General features: G+C 58.5%; 1 protein-coding gene across 3 annotated transcripts in view; it reads left to right on the top strand.

The window, feature by feature from the left end:
- The first annotated feature begins 452 nt into the window (after window positions 1–452).
- The window catches only part of FLT4 (fms related receptor tyrosine kinase 4), a 56,915-nt gene continuing 42,519 nt past the window's right edge, over window positions 453–14,848 (top strand). Inside the window, exon 1 of one of the 3 annotated variants that reach the window (XM_048057246.2) lies at window positions 453–689. In XM_048057246.2, coding sequence (XP_047913203.2) covers window positions 632–689 — 58 coding nt within the window. In that variant the 5' untranslated portion in view covers window positions 453–631. The remainder of the gene's footprint in view (window positions 690–14,848) is intronic. The other 2 variants (XM_048057245.2, XM_048057244.2) reach the window with 2 other exon arrangements.

Raw genomic sequence — 14,848 nt, 5'->3', positions numbered from 1 at the left:
GGAAGAGGGCAGCGGGGGGATGTCCGCATGCAGGGGTGGGTGGGATGCACGCACCCATGGAGGTGTGGATGCACAGGGGGGATGCTCACAGGTGTGGGTGCACATGGGGGTGCACGCAGGTGTGGATACACACGGGGATGCTCACAGGTGTGGGTGCACAGGGGGGATGCTCACAGGGTGGATGCACACGGGGATGCTCACAGGTGTGGGTGCACACGGGGAAATGCTCACAAGTGTGGGTGCACACGGGGGATGCTCACAGGTGTGGATACACACGGGGATGCTCACAGGTGTGTATGCACACAGGGGGGATGCTCTCACCCCCGCAGACCCCGCACTCCCTCCCACGGCCCCGCCGGTGCCCGGAGCCGCAGGTGCGCCCCCCCCCACGCCGCCTCCCGCCCCGCCCCGCTCCGCTCCGCCCCGCCGCCCGCCCGGCGCCCCGCGGGCTCGGCGGAGGGCGGCGGGCGGCCCGGGCGGGCGGAGGAAAAGGAAACGGCCCCGGTGCTCCCTCCCCGCCCGCCGCCGCGCGTCGCCGCAGCTGGGGCGCGGCGGGAGCAGAGCTCGGGCGCGGGGCGCTCCGCACCGCTCCGCTCCGCACCGCACCGCCTGCCCGCCCGCAGCCCCGGAGATGAAGAGAGTTTGCACGCTGCCCCTCTGGCTCTGGCTCGGCATTGTCTCGGAGGCAGGTGAGCAGCGCTGCGGGAGCTGCGAGGGCTCCGTGCACCGGACGGGGGGGATGCGGGCTGCCCGCCCGGCACCTGCGGAGGAGCCGGGGACCCGGGGACGGGGCTGCCCCGACGGGACGGGCACCGGGGTTGTCCCCCCAGGGTGTCCCCCGGAGCCGGCAGGGAGCGGCGCTGCCCTCCTCGGGGTCTTCGATCCCCGCCGCGTCCGTCCCCGGTGGCCGCCAGCCCCGACGGGACGCGCCCGGTGCCCGCCCGGTGGCCCCGACGGAGGGGACGGGGGGACACCGCCACCTCCCCGCAGCGGCCCCGCGGGGAGGAACCGCGTGGGACTCTCACAGCAGAGATTTGTCCGTGTGGGGAACCACCGGAGGCCGGCTCCCTGCCCGGTTTATTTCTTTTTCTTACGCAGAGGCATCGCTGGGGAGCACCGGGCAGCGCGCTGGGGAGGAAGGCACCGGGAGGCGGTGGTCCGTGCGCGCCCTCCGGTCTCCCCGTTGCCCCCCCCCCCCCCCCAGCAGCTCGCTGGTGGCTCTGCTCCCCCTGGGAAGCCCCCCAGGGCAGGTGGCTGGTGAAACGCTTTCCACAGGGCTGGGGGAAAAGGCTGGTGGGCAGCGAGCTGAATCCCCGGGCTGTGCGTGGCTCAGGTGGCTGCTGGACCGCGGCACAGACGGGGCTGCGGAGCCCTTTTGGGGAGCGGGGGCTGTGGGGCAGGGCTGAGCCGGGTGGGCTCGTGCTGGTAAAGAACTTACAGGAGGAGAAAGTTAGCCATGCAGGAAGAACCTGGAAAAATCGATTTGGGGAGTATAAATGGAATTTTCTCTCCCCTCAGCTCAGTGACTCACTGTCACCAGCGGCGTTTGCTGCTGTCGTCGAGACGAGCTCGCGGGTGGGCTGCAGGTCTGGCCGCAGTGGTGCAGAGGGGTGGTACGGGCAGCATGGCTGAAATTGGGACCGTTATCCCGCTCTGCCCAGAACCCCGCAGCTGGTTCTCGTGCCACGGTGGGCTGCAGGAGCTCGGGGAGCTCCCGGGGGCAGAGCAGGCAGGGGCTCACTGCTGGTGGCATCGCGGCGGGAGCTGCAGCTGTTCGGAGCTCTCCTGTTAGCAATTTGTAAAGCAGCGTGTGGCTGTCTCGGGTCCTTTCATCTCCCAGAGGTGCAGGGAGCAGTGCCTGGGAGGCTCTGGACAGCGTGTGGCTGTGGGAGGTGCGGGTTTCATCAGCGTGGGGCTGTGCGGGGCTTTGAAGCTCTCCAGCACTGCCTGATTAGTGCAGCAGTGAAGGGCAACGTGGAGCTCAAAGGGGGACCGAAGCCCCCTTTCTCTGCCTTTTTTTCAGCTTTACCTGAGACCAATTTTCAGCGCGTATACCCACGTCCTCCTGACTGGGTGCAAATATTTACCCCCCCCCTTACAAACAGGGACAAGAGTGTGAGATTGTTCCTCCTGGGGAGGATGAAATAGTTTGTCTGGGGGCCATGAAGGGTCTGTTCTGGCTCTGCTTTGTGCATCCTGCGTGTTCCCGCACCCCATCACCCTGTTAAGCTGGCCGTTGCTGGGAGGCGACGGGCTCTTACTTCACCCCAGCTCCATGGTGCCCCTGGGATGGAGCAGAGCCAGGGCACTGCCCTTTGCAGACAGCGTGATGGGGGGAGCATCCCAGGGGTGCATTCCCGGCGCTCCAACCACGATGCTGTGGGTGCAGAGGAGCGCTGGCGACCCCACAACCAAATAACCCCGCCGCAGGCTCCAGCTCCCTGCGTGGAGCACCGTATCCTCTAGGTGTGAGGGAAGGGGCCCTGCTTGTGTAGGACCCGAGCCGACCGCGCTGGTGGCTGCTGCCTGCCCTCCTCCGCCAGCACGCAGACCTCCCCGGCCGGGTGCGCCGGCAGCCCCGCCTGGCCGTGCCAGCAGCAACACTTGCGTTCGCAGCTGGGATCCGAAGCGGTTGCTTTATTGCGAGCAATAAACACGGGCCGTTCCAGCAACACCCTTTCGCGCAAAAGCCCAAGCGTGCGCAACGAGCCCCGCGCTGCTTTAATCCGGTCACTTGGTGGTGCTGAAGCAGAGCCAGGGCCTCGCAGGGGGAGGTGGGCGATGAGGGTGCTGCAGCCCGTGGGGCTTGGGGAGGGGGCAGCCACGGCCCTCGCGCCCCGCTGCTCGCTTAAGGGTAATTTTGGATAAATGGGCTGCTATCGCTGCCCTGGGATTTGGCTTGGGCACGCGAGCCCGCGGCTCGCTGCCTGCACAAACAGCCACGAGGATGTTTGTTGCTGAGCTCGATTTGACGTCTGGCCGGGGTTACGCACCCCCAGCAGCACGATGTCCCCCGGCCAGCGTGGGCGAGGTGGGAGGGGGCTTCCTACAGCGTGGCCCACCCAGCTGTGCTGCCCCTCGCCCGTGCGCTCGGCTCCACGCGAGATCTCCGTCCCGCAGCCACGCAGCACGCAGCATTTTCCAGAGCAGGCGTGGGAAGGGCAGGTGCTCCCGGCCGGGAGGGAACAGGCTGTTCCCGGCATCCCGGGGCAGTTCCTGGGGAGGGAAAGGGAGAGCGGGATCCCACGGGAACGGCGGCAGGAGGGGGCCGTGGCCTGGCAGCTGCTTCTCCAGTGCCGTGAGAGGCATCTATGGTGCTTGGGGCGTCGCTTTGCAGAACGGCTGCTGAAGAATTGGACATTTTGATGGGTGCCAGGGTCTCGGTGGCTTTGGGGAGCAGTGTGAGCCCGTCAGGATTCACCCTAAGGAGGCGTTTCCAAATGAACGTCACCTCCATCTGTGCATTCGGGATGCTGGGCTGAAACAAGCAATGGGAGCAAGGTGGGGGCCCCCAGTTTTGGGGCAGCTGGGTATTTATACCAACCACAGCTGCAACAAGCCCATGGCGATGGGGATCCCAGGGGGCCCTGCAGGATCAGGGAGAAGCAGAGAGCCCTGCAATGGCCGGATCCCGCTGCCCATGAGTGGAGGAGAGCAGTTGAGGTTTCCGTGTGGGGAATGACTAAACACCACAGGGCTCTTCCGCTGGGCAGGACGGGCTGGGCGCAGCATGGAGGGCTGCAAAAATCACTGCTCGTCAGGAGAAGGCAGCTCCTGGTGGGTCACTGCGGTGGGAGGATGAGGAGCATGGCACCGTGTGGGACAGAGGCACCTGGGGTGCGTCTCGCCTCGAGCTCCTGCATCTCCCCACCCGGGGGGAGCTGGGCACGCAGCCCCAGGAGGGTCCCACGGAGAAACCCACGACCTGGCATGGGGCCAGGGCTGAGCCTTGCCCTGTGCCAGGGCTGGGCTTATCTTTAGCCCTTCGTTAGCAAAAGAAATCCCGCTGCAGCTGCACTGGCATCTAGTGCCTGGTTAAATTAATTCCAGGGTTTTATTGCCTCTGGCTACCCCAGACCTTTGTTTCTCCTTTCACGTTGTTACAAGGGAGGGTTCTCCGGATCCCAGGGGGGCTCTTTCACTCCGGTCAAAACAGTTCTGATGTTTTCGGCACAAAGTATTATTGCCCATCTGCGGTGCCTCATTGTTAACGTGAAATAGTGGAAGCGGAGATGGCCCGCGGTCAAGTCGGCGAGGAGGCGAGGGCCCCGCAGCCCGGCTCAGCCACTTGTTTTTGGAGCAGCCGCGGGCAGAGATCTTGGGCTCGAGGTGCGAGTTCAGCACAGGGAGGGTGAAAACCTGGCCCCGCGGCAGCCGGTGGCGAAACTCCCACCGAGTTTTATAAGCTGAGAATATTAACCAGGGAGTCTCTCCTGGAGCTGTTTCCATGCTGAGGTAGCAGAAACAGGTTTCAGCCAGTGACTTGTATTTCACCTTACAACTTCTCCCACGTGCTAATTGTTTTTCTTGCTGCGTTTCTGCCCCCGCCTCCCCGCGGCGAGCATCTCCAGCGCTGCCTTCGCGGGCCAAGCCTGGAGGTGCCGTGGGACGGACGTCATGCGCTAATGAGGGAGGATCGGCTTAGGGGGTCATGAAAAGACTCCGGACGTACGGGACAGGGTGGTGGGGAAAGGCAGTGAGATATTTCAAGCAAGTGTTTCTCTGGCTGAGCACAAAATAACAAAATAACAAAAACAAAACAAACAAAAAAAACTTTCTGTGTAGGGAAAGGCAGCAAGGACCCCAGAGGTATCCCCAAGAAAAAGGGCTGCAGACCCTCCTGGTCTTCGTCCTCAGGTGCTGATGGGCAGAGCCCTGGCGTGAGCAGAGATGAAGGGGACAGATGAGGTTTTTACCTGCCTGCAGCCAGCCCAGGGCTGCTTAAAGCTCTCCGCAGAGCCTGGAAAACCACTGAAACCACAGTCTGGTGGCAGAGGGCTGGGCAAGGGAATAAGCTCAACCCTGCAGCCACCCTCAGTGCACACGGAGGGAAGTGAGCAGGCGCGTGTAAGGAACCAAAGCAGCTCAGGGATGCTCTTGAGACCCATCGGAGTGGCCACCTCTGATGCATAGGGGTTGAGCCTCCTCCTGGCCATGGCTGGGTAGGAACCAGACGACATCTGTGCGCGGTGCTGGTGACGGTGACAGCGCCTGCCTTGTCCCCCCACGGCTGCACACACGGGCACGCCTGGGGCAGCTCCGTGGGGTAGGGTTAAGCCAAGATGAGCGGTGCCGGTGCCAGGCTCGGTGTCCAGGTTCTCCCTGGCTGAGGTCAGCGGTGGTTCATGGGAAAGGAAAAATTGGCAGCTGGGCCGGATGTCCCTGCATTTCCCCTCTTCCTGCAGCCGCCTGAACGATGTTCCTTATTTAGCTTTCCTGACGGACAGGAGGAATCCGATGGCGGAAACTGTCACTGCCTGATAACAGCTCAGGGACCTCTTTATGATGGGCGGCACGGCAGGGAGCGGGGCAGCGCTTGGCCTCGCCGGGCGGGCAGAGCTGGGCAGCCGGGGCTGCCCTTTGCACCCCGGTTTGGGGGTTGGCTGTGGGTAGGGAGGGCAGGGCACTTGAAGCCCTTCCCTTTGGGCTGCTGTGTGTGCAGACCCCCCCGGTGCTGTTCAAAAGACTCTCAAGACCAAGAAGCAGAGGCGAATATATATTATATATGCTTTTTTTCCTTATTTTTGGTGATGGGTTTGAGCTGGTGGATGGGGAGAGCGGAGGCATGGAATGAACCCAGGGGCCGAGGCCAGGCACGGTTTTCTGCTTGCAGGCAATGAGGATGTGAATGGCAGCCAGGGCTGGGGGGCGTCACCAGGAGCTGGGTTCGAGCAGCGCCAGGAGCCGTGGCCGAGCACACGCATTGATACTGGGACCGGCTTCCCCACGAGGATGCTCCAGCTGAGCAGATAAACATTGCAAAGATGTTACTGCCTGGTGTACTGTCCCCTGCTTTCTCTCCATAAAAGATGGCATCTCGCTAGTGTCTGAGCCATTTTCATATATGTGCCCATGGTGACCAGCCCCAAAACCACAAAAGGTCCCGAAATGCAGCCTGTATTTCAATGTATCCATTGATTTTTATCTCGCATCTGTGGAGGCCACCAGGCTGCTCCCATACCAATAAGAGCATTGTTTCCATGGCAATTAATGTATTTTAAAAGGGCAGAATGTACAGAGAGACTATTTTTTAAAGAGCAAGCCCTAAGCAAAGCAGCCCTTACCCCTGGACTGGACGCCGGACTCCAGGTTTGACTCTGTGCAGTGCACAGATCGGCGATGCTGTGCTGTGTGCTGGGACACCAGGCATGGTGAGCAGGCTGGGCAGGGTGGCATGGGGCTCACGTGGACCCATGCAAAGAGCCCACCATGGCCCTGCAGCCCTGGGAGCAGCCCTCTGCTGCTCAGGGAGTTTCGTGTTCCCTGGGGCGGTGAGAGCCGCGTGCTCCAAGGTGCACGTCTGACCACTTCGGGTTTAGCTGAGCAATATTAAAAATCTTCCTGCAAGACTGTGGACCTCAGCTGGACCTCGCAGGAGTCATTTCTGTGCCCTCTGAGCAACCCCTACCTGACCATGTCACCTACCTGAGCATCTGCAAGTTGTAGGATCAAGGATCTGGTCATCAAGCTATGCTGGTACCTCGGCACCGAATGCTTCTCTCTTCAGCTAAGCTCAAACTCCTTTTGTGTTGTCTTCCTGTGGTCAAATGGCAGGGAGATGGGTGTGCAGGGAGCTGCTCTCCCAGGCTGGGTGTGTTGCTGTACTGGCCACCTGCAGCAGTGCCAGGGGTGTGCGCAGACCCGCTGGCTGCGAGGAAGCAGCGGGAGCCCCAGCCTCCTGCCCCAAAACCAGGGCACAGCTCCGTCCCCATGGGATATAACAGGGCCTGGCATCCTCCCTGGCTATTCTGGGGCAGAAAAAGCAGCATAACTCATAGTGTGAGTTATTTGTTTAAAACTACGCACGCTTCTCGTGGCGTCACTTCCTAGCGTGATGCGCGGTCCCCGGCAAGGCGAAGTGAGCTCACTTCCCGCTGCACCTTCCTGGCACAGGCGTCACCTCGCCCGGCCGCAGCCACTTCAAAGTTTAACACACAGTCTAATCCCCTTGCCCTGCAGTCAGTGAAATGAGAGAGGCTTTTTTTTTTTGGTCCGCTCCATCCTCATGGCGGTGGCAAAGGGTTTGCCCCCGCGGAGGTGCCCGGGGACGGCACCATCCGTGCCCCTCTCGCGCCACGGTCTGGCTCCTCTGTGCCAGAGATGGGCAGACTCCGGCAGGGGGTGAAGCGAAAGAGCCTCCTGAACCAAAATAACCAATGGCCCCCGTCTTGGGAGACGAGGCCAGGAGGCGGTGGGATTGTGCAGAGTGAGCGGTAGACAAAGGAAGGAAGTTTTTATTACTGGGCCAAATCCTGAAGTCCTTCAGTTTCAATTAGGCCCGTGCCTCAGTGATGATTTCAGTGGAGACTGGTCTGAGTAAAGAGAGAAAAAGGGCTTCAGGATCTGGCCCCTGGGTAATTGTGTCACGTGGGAAGCTTATAAAGAATTTGCAAGCTCACGATGGCTTTCTTGCGGGGCTGGTGCTAGGGCCGATGGCAGCTGGGCCTCCTGCCTGGCTCACTGTCCCTGTCCTTGCTGGGGGTGCAAAGCACCAGTCCCCCTGGCTGGTCAGCCATTTCGGCTGCTGGCAGGATGGGCAGAGCCCATGGGGCTTGGACACGTGCATTAAGGTCAGCGTGCACGTCCTCCAGACCCACGGAGGGTTTTAGGGTCCTCTCTTGGATTTCTGAGTTAGGCATGCGTGGGCTCTTTGTGCATCAGCAGGGCTTTAAAGACTTGCTGCTCTCGTGTGTCCCCCCCACAAACGGCTATAAAAAGCACAGGGCTGCTTAGCGGGGCCTGGAAAACCCTCCAGGGGTTTCCCCATATGGGAAAGGTGTGTGGGTCCCTCATCGGCTGGGGTAATTAATGTGTGCGTGTCCGTGTGCTGACCGCAAGGGCTGGCTCTGGGGCTCAGCTCCCCGCTTGTGACTTGTTTTCCGTGTTTCTGAACTACTGACATCTACTGAGATGGATGTTAGATGTAGTGACCTAAATATATATAGAGAAAGAGAAACAAAAGTAAGGGTAAAGTCAATAGTTTCTTTGGACAACAACAGTAAATCTTGGTATTTACCGAGGCAGGAAGTTTGGGCACGAATTGCGGTTTATACTTGGATTTGGGAGCTGCCAGCTCAGAGTGAGGGCAGCGAGCAGAATGGCATCCAGCAGGGGTGACGGCAGTGAGCGCCCACAGAAATCCATCACTCTCGCTGTGGGTTGGCCCGGCCCCAGCAGTCCCCAGTGAGGCGTAATTTGGTCTAAGTGGCCATCATCCCGTCACGGCGCTGCAGCGCTCGGCCCTTGGGAAGCAAAGGGCAGAAGCTTAACGGCGCGTCCCCAGGGCGGGGGGCCGGCTGCGGTGTGGGATGTTCCCGCAGGAGGTGTACGCGTTCACACCAAGAAAATCCGTGAGCTGCTGGGGGGGCGGTGCGGGGTCATTGTGCTGGGATGACATGGAGACGCCCAGCAATGTTTCCGTAGAGCAGCTGAGCTAAGGTGGTGTGCCTGAGGACTCCACATTTGGGATAAATTGGGGCATACGCTGTCCTTCCTCTCCTCCCCATGCCGTGAAGTCCCGGCGTGTGAGCTGGGAGAGCCGCTTGATGGCTGCTTTTGCTCACTCATGTGCTATGAGCGCTAATGGAGACAACCAGAAGGATGGGGAGTAGCATGGTGTCCCTGACTCGAACACAGTTGGATGGGTTTTGGTGTCCCCGAACCTCCTATGTTGGAGGGAGGCAAGAATCTTTCCCATGTTGTCGGTCACTCCAGAACTGTGCCTACCTCAAGGCACAATGCCCAACCTTGCTGCTCCGCAACACTCAGCATTTCACAATATTTATGGCCCCTTCTCACCCCTCGCTGCTTAGACAAATAAAGCCTAATGCAGCCTGAGGCTGTTAATCCCTGGCTCCCAAGCCTCCCAGTAATAACAAGGCCTGGGTGGCATTTCAAAGAATGTACCGGGGCAGAGGGGGAGCAGGGGGATCTCTCTTTTATAAGACAGTGGAAATACAAACCTGCCTTCATCAAAGATAAGCAGCGTTGGCTGGGCTAAGCTCCTGCTCGGGGTTACGGCGGTGATGGAAGGCAGGAGACTCCGCGCGGCACTGGCCCCGCAGTAACCTTTGCCAAAAGAAAAACACTTCTTAATACAATAATAGGTTCAAAAAAAAAAAAAAAAGAAAGCAAAAATTAAACAGGGCCCCATGTGAATTTAGGAAACCTGTACTAGCTTGAAGTGAGATGCCCATCTTGAAATGGCCCGAATGGCACCCGGAGAGGCTACAGTCCCCTGACCCACGTCTGTCCTCAGTCCCCTGGTCTGTTTCTTTGCCGAAATGGTCCCGTTGCCTCCTCTCTCCTGCCAAATGGCTCCTCCTGCCTTCGTCCAAGCCAACGCATCTTCCCCTCATTCGGTGAGGCTGCCCCAGGCTCACCCGCAGCTCCGGGCACGGCGCGGTGACCAAACAGGGACAGCCGAGGAAGTGGCGCGTAGGCTCTTTAGCACAATTCCCCCCCTGTTAGTCCTCGTGCTCCTTTGGTGGAAGTCATTAGCATGTGTAAATGCTTCCTTCCCATCGTGGCTGCTTGCGTGCTCTCCCCGCTGAGCTGCACGGCAAGGGAAACACCTTTGAACGGGAAAACAAGTCAGCCTCTGGGTACGAGCAAGGGAGTAACTGCGTGTTTATGAAACTTGGTAACCCTCTTGTAAGCTGCTTTTTTTAAAAGCAGCAGCAGGTGTTTTAGCTTGCTGGCCTCCAAATAGCACCAGAGTCCAATTCTGCCATTTAGGCTGGGTGTTTCATTGTCGGAATCTTGCTATGATATACGGAGTGTGACATTTCAGACTCAGCCATTCTTGGAAGGGAATGAAATGAGTTTCATATCTGCATGAGGGGTGTTATGAGGAGGTGGAGAGAGAAATCTGTGCAGATGTTGAACAGCCAGCTAATCTCAAGTGACGCGAATGCCCCGATACACTTTGGCTCTTGGAGCTGATGGTTATCATCTCTTGCTGCAGCGGGTCCCAGCTTGTGGTTGAAGCCGTGCGCCAAGAGAAACTGGGAGCATGCATGTTTGCACCGTGCCCTCGGCGCCGCGGGCAGCCCCACGGGGCTGGCTGTCCTCGCAGCACCCCGAGTTTCTCCATCTTCATGTGTCTCAGCCCGGCAGGGAGCAGGTGGAGTCACTGACCCAGGGTGAGGAGCAACCCAGCAGAACCCCATGCGCTGGCAGAGCCTTGCCGCACTCTCCTGCAGAGCCCTTTCCTCTTGGGGACCCTGCGGAGAGCAGAGTAGTATTTTTATTACCCACATCGGGGAAGACTCTGGGTTTGGCCAGCTCCAGCTGCTTTCAAGGATGGCAGAAAGCCCATTGTGCAGTGTTTTTCAGGCAGGCTGAAATGTCTTATCTCCTACGTGGCTGTAGAAGCATTCACCCCAGGGACCAGCACCTCCCGTCCTGCTCACGTGGATGCCAGGAGGGCTTTTAGATCTGCAGCGAGAGCTCAGAGCCGTTCCAGCAGCCTTCCCTGCTTGCACACGTCTGACCTCGTACCTGAGGTTTCCTTCCTCTGCCGCTACCTCTGATGACTAATTCTCCTTTGAAGCATGTGCCTGTGATCTTCCTGCCTCCCCTCGTGCCCACCGCGGCAGAGGGGTCGTGCAGCTGCGCACGTGCGGGCGTGCATGTGAGGAGCTGCACGTGGAGAGGGGCCCGTGCGCTCGAGCTCCCCAGGCAACAGGGCTCTCTCATGCCCGTGACCGCTCTTCCCTTTGCTTTTTTTTTTATTATTATTATTATTTTTAGATTATACTTGATGCTTGAAAACCCAGCTTTGATGATCAGGAAGTTAAAATTCCTCCTGCCCTTTGCTTGCGTTTCCTCCTTTCTGGACCCGTCTTCATTTAATGTAGCTTTTTCATGTCACATTGGCTCTGGGATAAATCTATTTTCTTTGTTCCATGTTATCTTTCATCAGGAGCTGCAAGGATTCCTTCTTTTTTGCTTGATTTTTTTTCTTTTTTTTTTTCCCAAGCTAAAGCAGCTCAGTTCCTGATGCCCTACCCTCTCTAGAGGGTAGGGATGGAGGTGCAAAGAGGCTGCGTGATGGGCTCTCAGGGAGCCTGGAGCAGATGGAGGATTGAATCCAGGTTTTCCAGGGCCAAGATAATCATCTAATTGCAAAACAGTTTTGTTTTTTTCCCCATTTGCCACGTTCATCAGCTTCTCCTGCACTCAGCAGCCGGAGATCAGCTTGAGGATGGGTCATGCTGTGGAGAACAGGCACTGCCAGCCCCGGGGCAGCTGCGTGGTTTGAGGGCTCTGCATTGATTTCCATTCACAGCTAAGTAGCAAACATCTGGATGCAAACTCCAGGGACACGGAGACGGAGGAGCAGGTCTTTTCCGCTTGGCGTGGTGCCCCCCAGTCCAGCTGCATGGCTTGCAGGCCCCCAAAGAAGCCCAGCGCGGTGTGCCAGGCTGCAGCAGCCTGGCCAGGGGGCTGGCAGGGTTTGCAAGGGGAAGCTGGCCCTGATGGTATATGGGGTTTGCTTCGGTGTCCTGCTCAGCCCATCCGTAAGCCGACAGGCTTGGGAAGATCCAGACTTCAAAGGCCAGCAATTAAGCCCACACACATCAAGGAAAAAGCAAACCTGCAAGTTGAATTTTTCTTTTGAAATGCTGCTGCCCTTTTCTCTCCGTGCTTAGTGCCAACCCTCGGGCTCTTCCTGACTTCCTGGTCAGCTGCCTCCGCATCTCCCACCGAGAGGTAGATGCCAAGGCCTCTCTTAGCTTCAACCCTCTCTTCCCTGCTGGCTCACTTTGAAGGGCACTGCACCAGAGCACAGCTCAGGGATCGGCTGGTGGTGATGTTGTTAATGGTGTCAAAAGTGAGGATGCACAGAGACCCTGGTCTCAGCACCATTTCTCAGGCTTTCCCCTTCCCTGTGCCCACCCTGCCTGGGGGCTGGGGCTGTGCTGGGGCTCTGCCCAGGTTGTCACCCACCTCAGCATGGCAGGGGGCTCCTGCTGATGTACCCACTTTGTTTTGGCAATAGGCAGTTTAAGACCTCCTGGGTGAAACACCCAGGTCACTGGGTGTAAGTTGGTGGTGACTTGTCCTCTGGGAGCTTATCCATCTCCTTGGGAATCTCTTTGTGGGTATACAACAGCGGCAAAATCCACAGTTTAGCTGAGTTGCATAAAAAAGTTGCTCCTCACAACTTCATCAGCTACAGTGTGAGGAGCAGAGAATAATAAGTTTTTTTAGTGGCTTACCTTTTGTTGTTATATAGGCTATCATTTCTTCTCAGTGGCTGAAGATCTCTCTGTAGCGTCCCCTGGGTCTGTACCCACTGCGGCCAGACGTAATTCAGCCCAGTGAGGGTCCTGCTTGGATAGAGATGGGTTGGAAGTAAACTCTGAATCCTGCTGAGCAGTTACAGGTGGGTTAATTGGAGGTGGAAGTGGTGCGAGCCGATCCCAGACCCCCGCAATGTCCCCACCCATCCTGGACATCCACTTGTGCTGGCAGTGCCTGTCCACCGGGTGCCAGATCTGGACCCACTAGTTTCACACGAGCTGGGGACCATCCATGGCATCCCTTCAGGTAAAAGGTGTAATAAATGGTGCTAATGCTGTTACCAGTCCCCTAAAAACCCCCATGGTTTAGCCACGCTCCCAATAGGGGCCACTGGAAGCGGGGTGGCTGTGTGTGCTAAGCAGGGTGGCTCTGCCCTGGGCTCCTGCAGAGTTGGTGGCAGAGTGGGAGCTGCCGCAGGCTTTTGGGGAGGTTTGAGGATTTCTGACCCTTGGGGAGCGAGTCCTGTGGACAGAATAGGTCCTGTTCCTGTCTGGAGGTTCTGGGGTCCCCCTCCCCTCCCCGCGCATCCCGCTGCGCCGGAGCTGCCCTCCGAAATGTCAGGGAGAGGAAGCAATCCTCGGCTTGTTAGTTTCTACAAGGAAATAAAACACACAGATGGCTCGAGCATCCTCTATCTCAAAGGCAGGAAAAGGATTCTCCGGGCAGGAGCAGGCAGCCAACAAACCCGGAGCGATCCAGGGAACGAAGGACCAAACAAAGCAGCGTCTGGCCAGCCCCTGGCCAGCAGCAGAAAGGGTGGGCCGGCGGCTGCGAGGGGAAACGGGCTCTCTGATGTGCGGGAGCATCCCTGGCCGAGCCAGAGCAGCAAACAGCCGCTCCCCCGGGGCGCGGGGAGGCTGCTGACAGCAGAGATCCTGGAGGAGGTCTGCAGGGTGGCCCCGGCTGACCCGCTGCCCCAGGCCGGACATGTGGTACCTGACAGAGGCTAACTTTGGCTCGGGACGCAGCCTCTCGGGGAGGATGGAGTAGGGAGCGAGCGCCGGGGGGAGGGAGAGGAAAGGCGGCAGGAGACAGAAACGCAAACATGGCCCGAGAGCGTGGGGCAGGGGGAGGGGAGGAGGAAAAAGCAGGGTAAACCTGGCAGGATGGAGCAGGAAACCGGGCCGGAGCGAGCAGGGCGATGGTGAGATAGTGCTTCCTGCGGGGGGAGAGGGAGAGAGGCAGACAGATAAACACCCCCAGACGGGCGCTCGGTGGCGGCCTTTGGGATGCTGCAGGTCCCCGGGACGTGGTGGCAGGTCCCCAGGGTGTGGGTGGCCGTGCCAGTGCAGTCCCTACAGCAGCACGCTTGGCTTTGGATGTAGGCACACCATGCTGCCTCGGGCAGCTGGGCTGTGAGATATCCTGATATAAATCCCCACCTGGAGGCACCCAGGGACCAGGACCGGAGGACACCAGGTAACTTTACTCCTCAGGATGTGCCCAGCTGTCTTAAGACAGGCTCTGGCATTGAACTCCTCCGTTTCTGTCCCCGATGAGGTCACCAGCTTGAAAGTCCAAAAGCTAAAGGAGCCCAGAGGGTTCACGCCTCATTCCCCCGCAGCACAGGGGTTATGAGATTTTTGTGCCTTGCCAGAAAAAAACAGTTAAGTCTGTAAGTACTGAGAGGCAAAAGAGCCCCTGGGATGTGTGCACTGAGGCCAGAGCAGCCTTTTGAAGCTGTTATGATTTTGTGTTGGACAGCAGGGCTCAAACACCCATTACGTTTTGTGAGTATTGATTGAATTCCTGTAATTATTAATCTCTTGCCTCCCCTGAAGGAGGACAGGCAGCCCTGTTTGGAGCAAAGGAGCACCTAATGCTTTGTGAATATCCACGAAAGGGTGAGGGCACAGCTTACCACACTTGCATGTGATGACATTTCAGGGATTTGAGGTCCATGGATGGAAATCTTCACGGCCAGGGGAGCGTTGTCTCACCCAGCATCGCCTGCTGGGAGAGAGGCCTCAGAACCGAAGGAGCTCCTAGTGCACAGGGTCAGTCATGAGCCACGGACAGCAATGCTGATCCTAGCACAACATGGGGTGCAGAGGGGCTGATCCTACATGGAGGAGCACAGCCTCTGTGTTTAAGCTCTTCCGGGACAGGTCTGAAGCTCTAGTCAACCACGGGTTGCAGAAAAAGGAACACTGATGAAGTTCATGAAAGACAGAACCTGCTTCCTTTGCCCTTTCTGCAAATGCCTGGGGGGGTGTCTGCCTTTCTATTGTTATCCTTTTAAATGTATTCATTGCTCACGCCTCAGCAGGGCTCTGCGGGCAACATGGAAACCTTTAGCACAACACCTCCGTCTTTC

Source organism: Anser cygnoides, chromosome 14, assembly GCF_040182565.1.
Source record: "Anser cygnoides isolate HZ-2024a breed goose chromosome 14, Taihu_goose_T2T_genome, whole genome shotgun sequence".
NCBI classification, from domain to species: domain Eukaryota; kingdom Metazoa; phylum Chordata; class Aves; order Anseriformes; family Anatidae; genus Anser; species Anser cygnoides.
The sequence above is the reverse complement of the archived record's forward strand: the minus strand, read 5'-3'. Positions and strand labels throughout refer to the sequence as shown.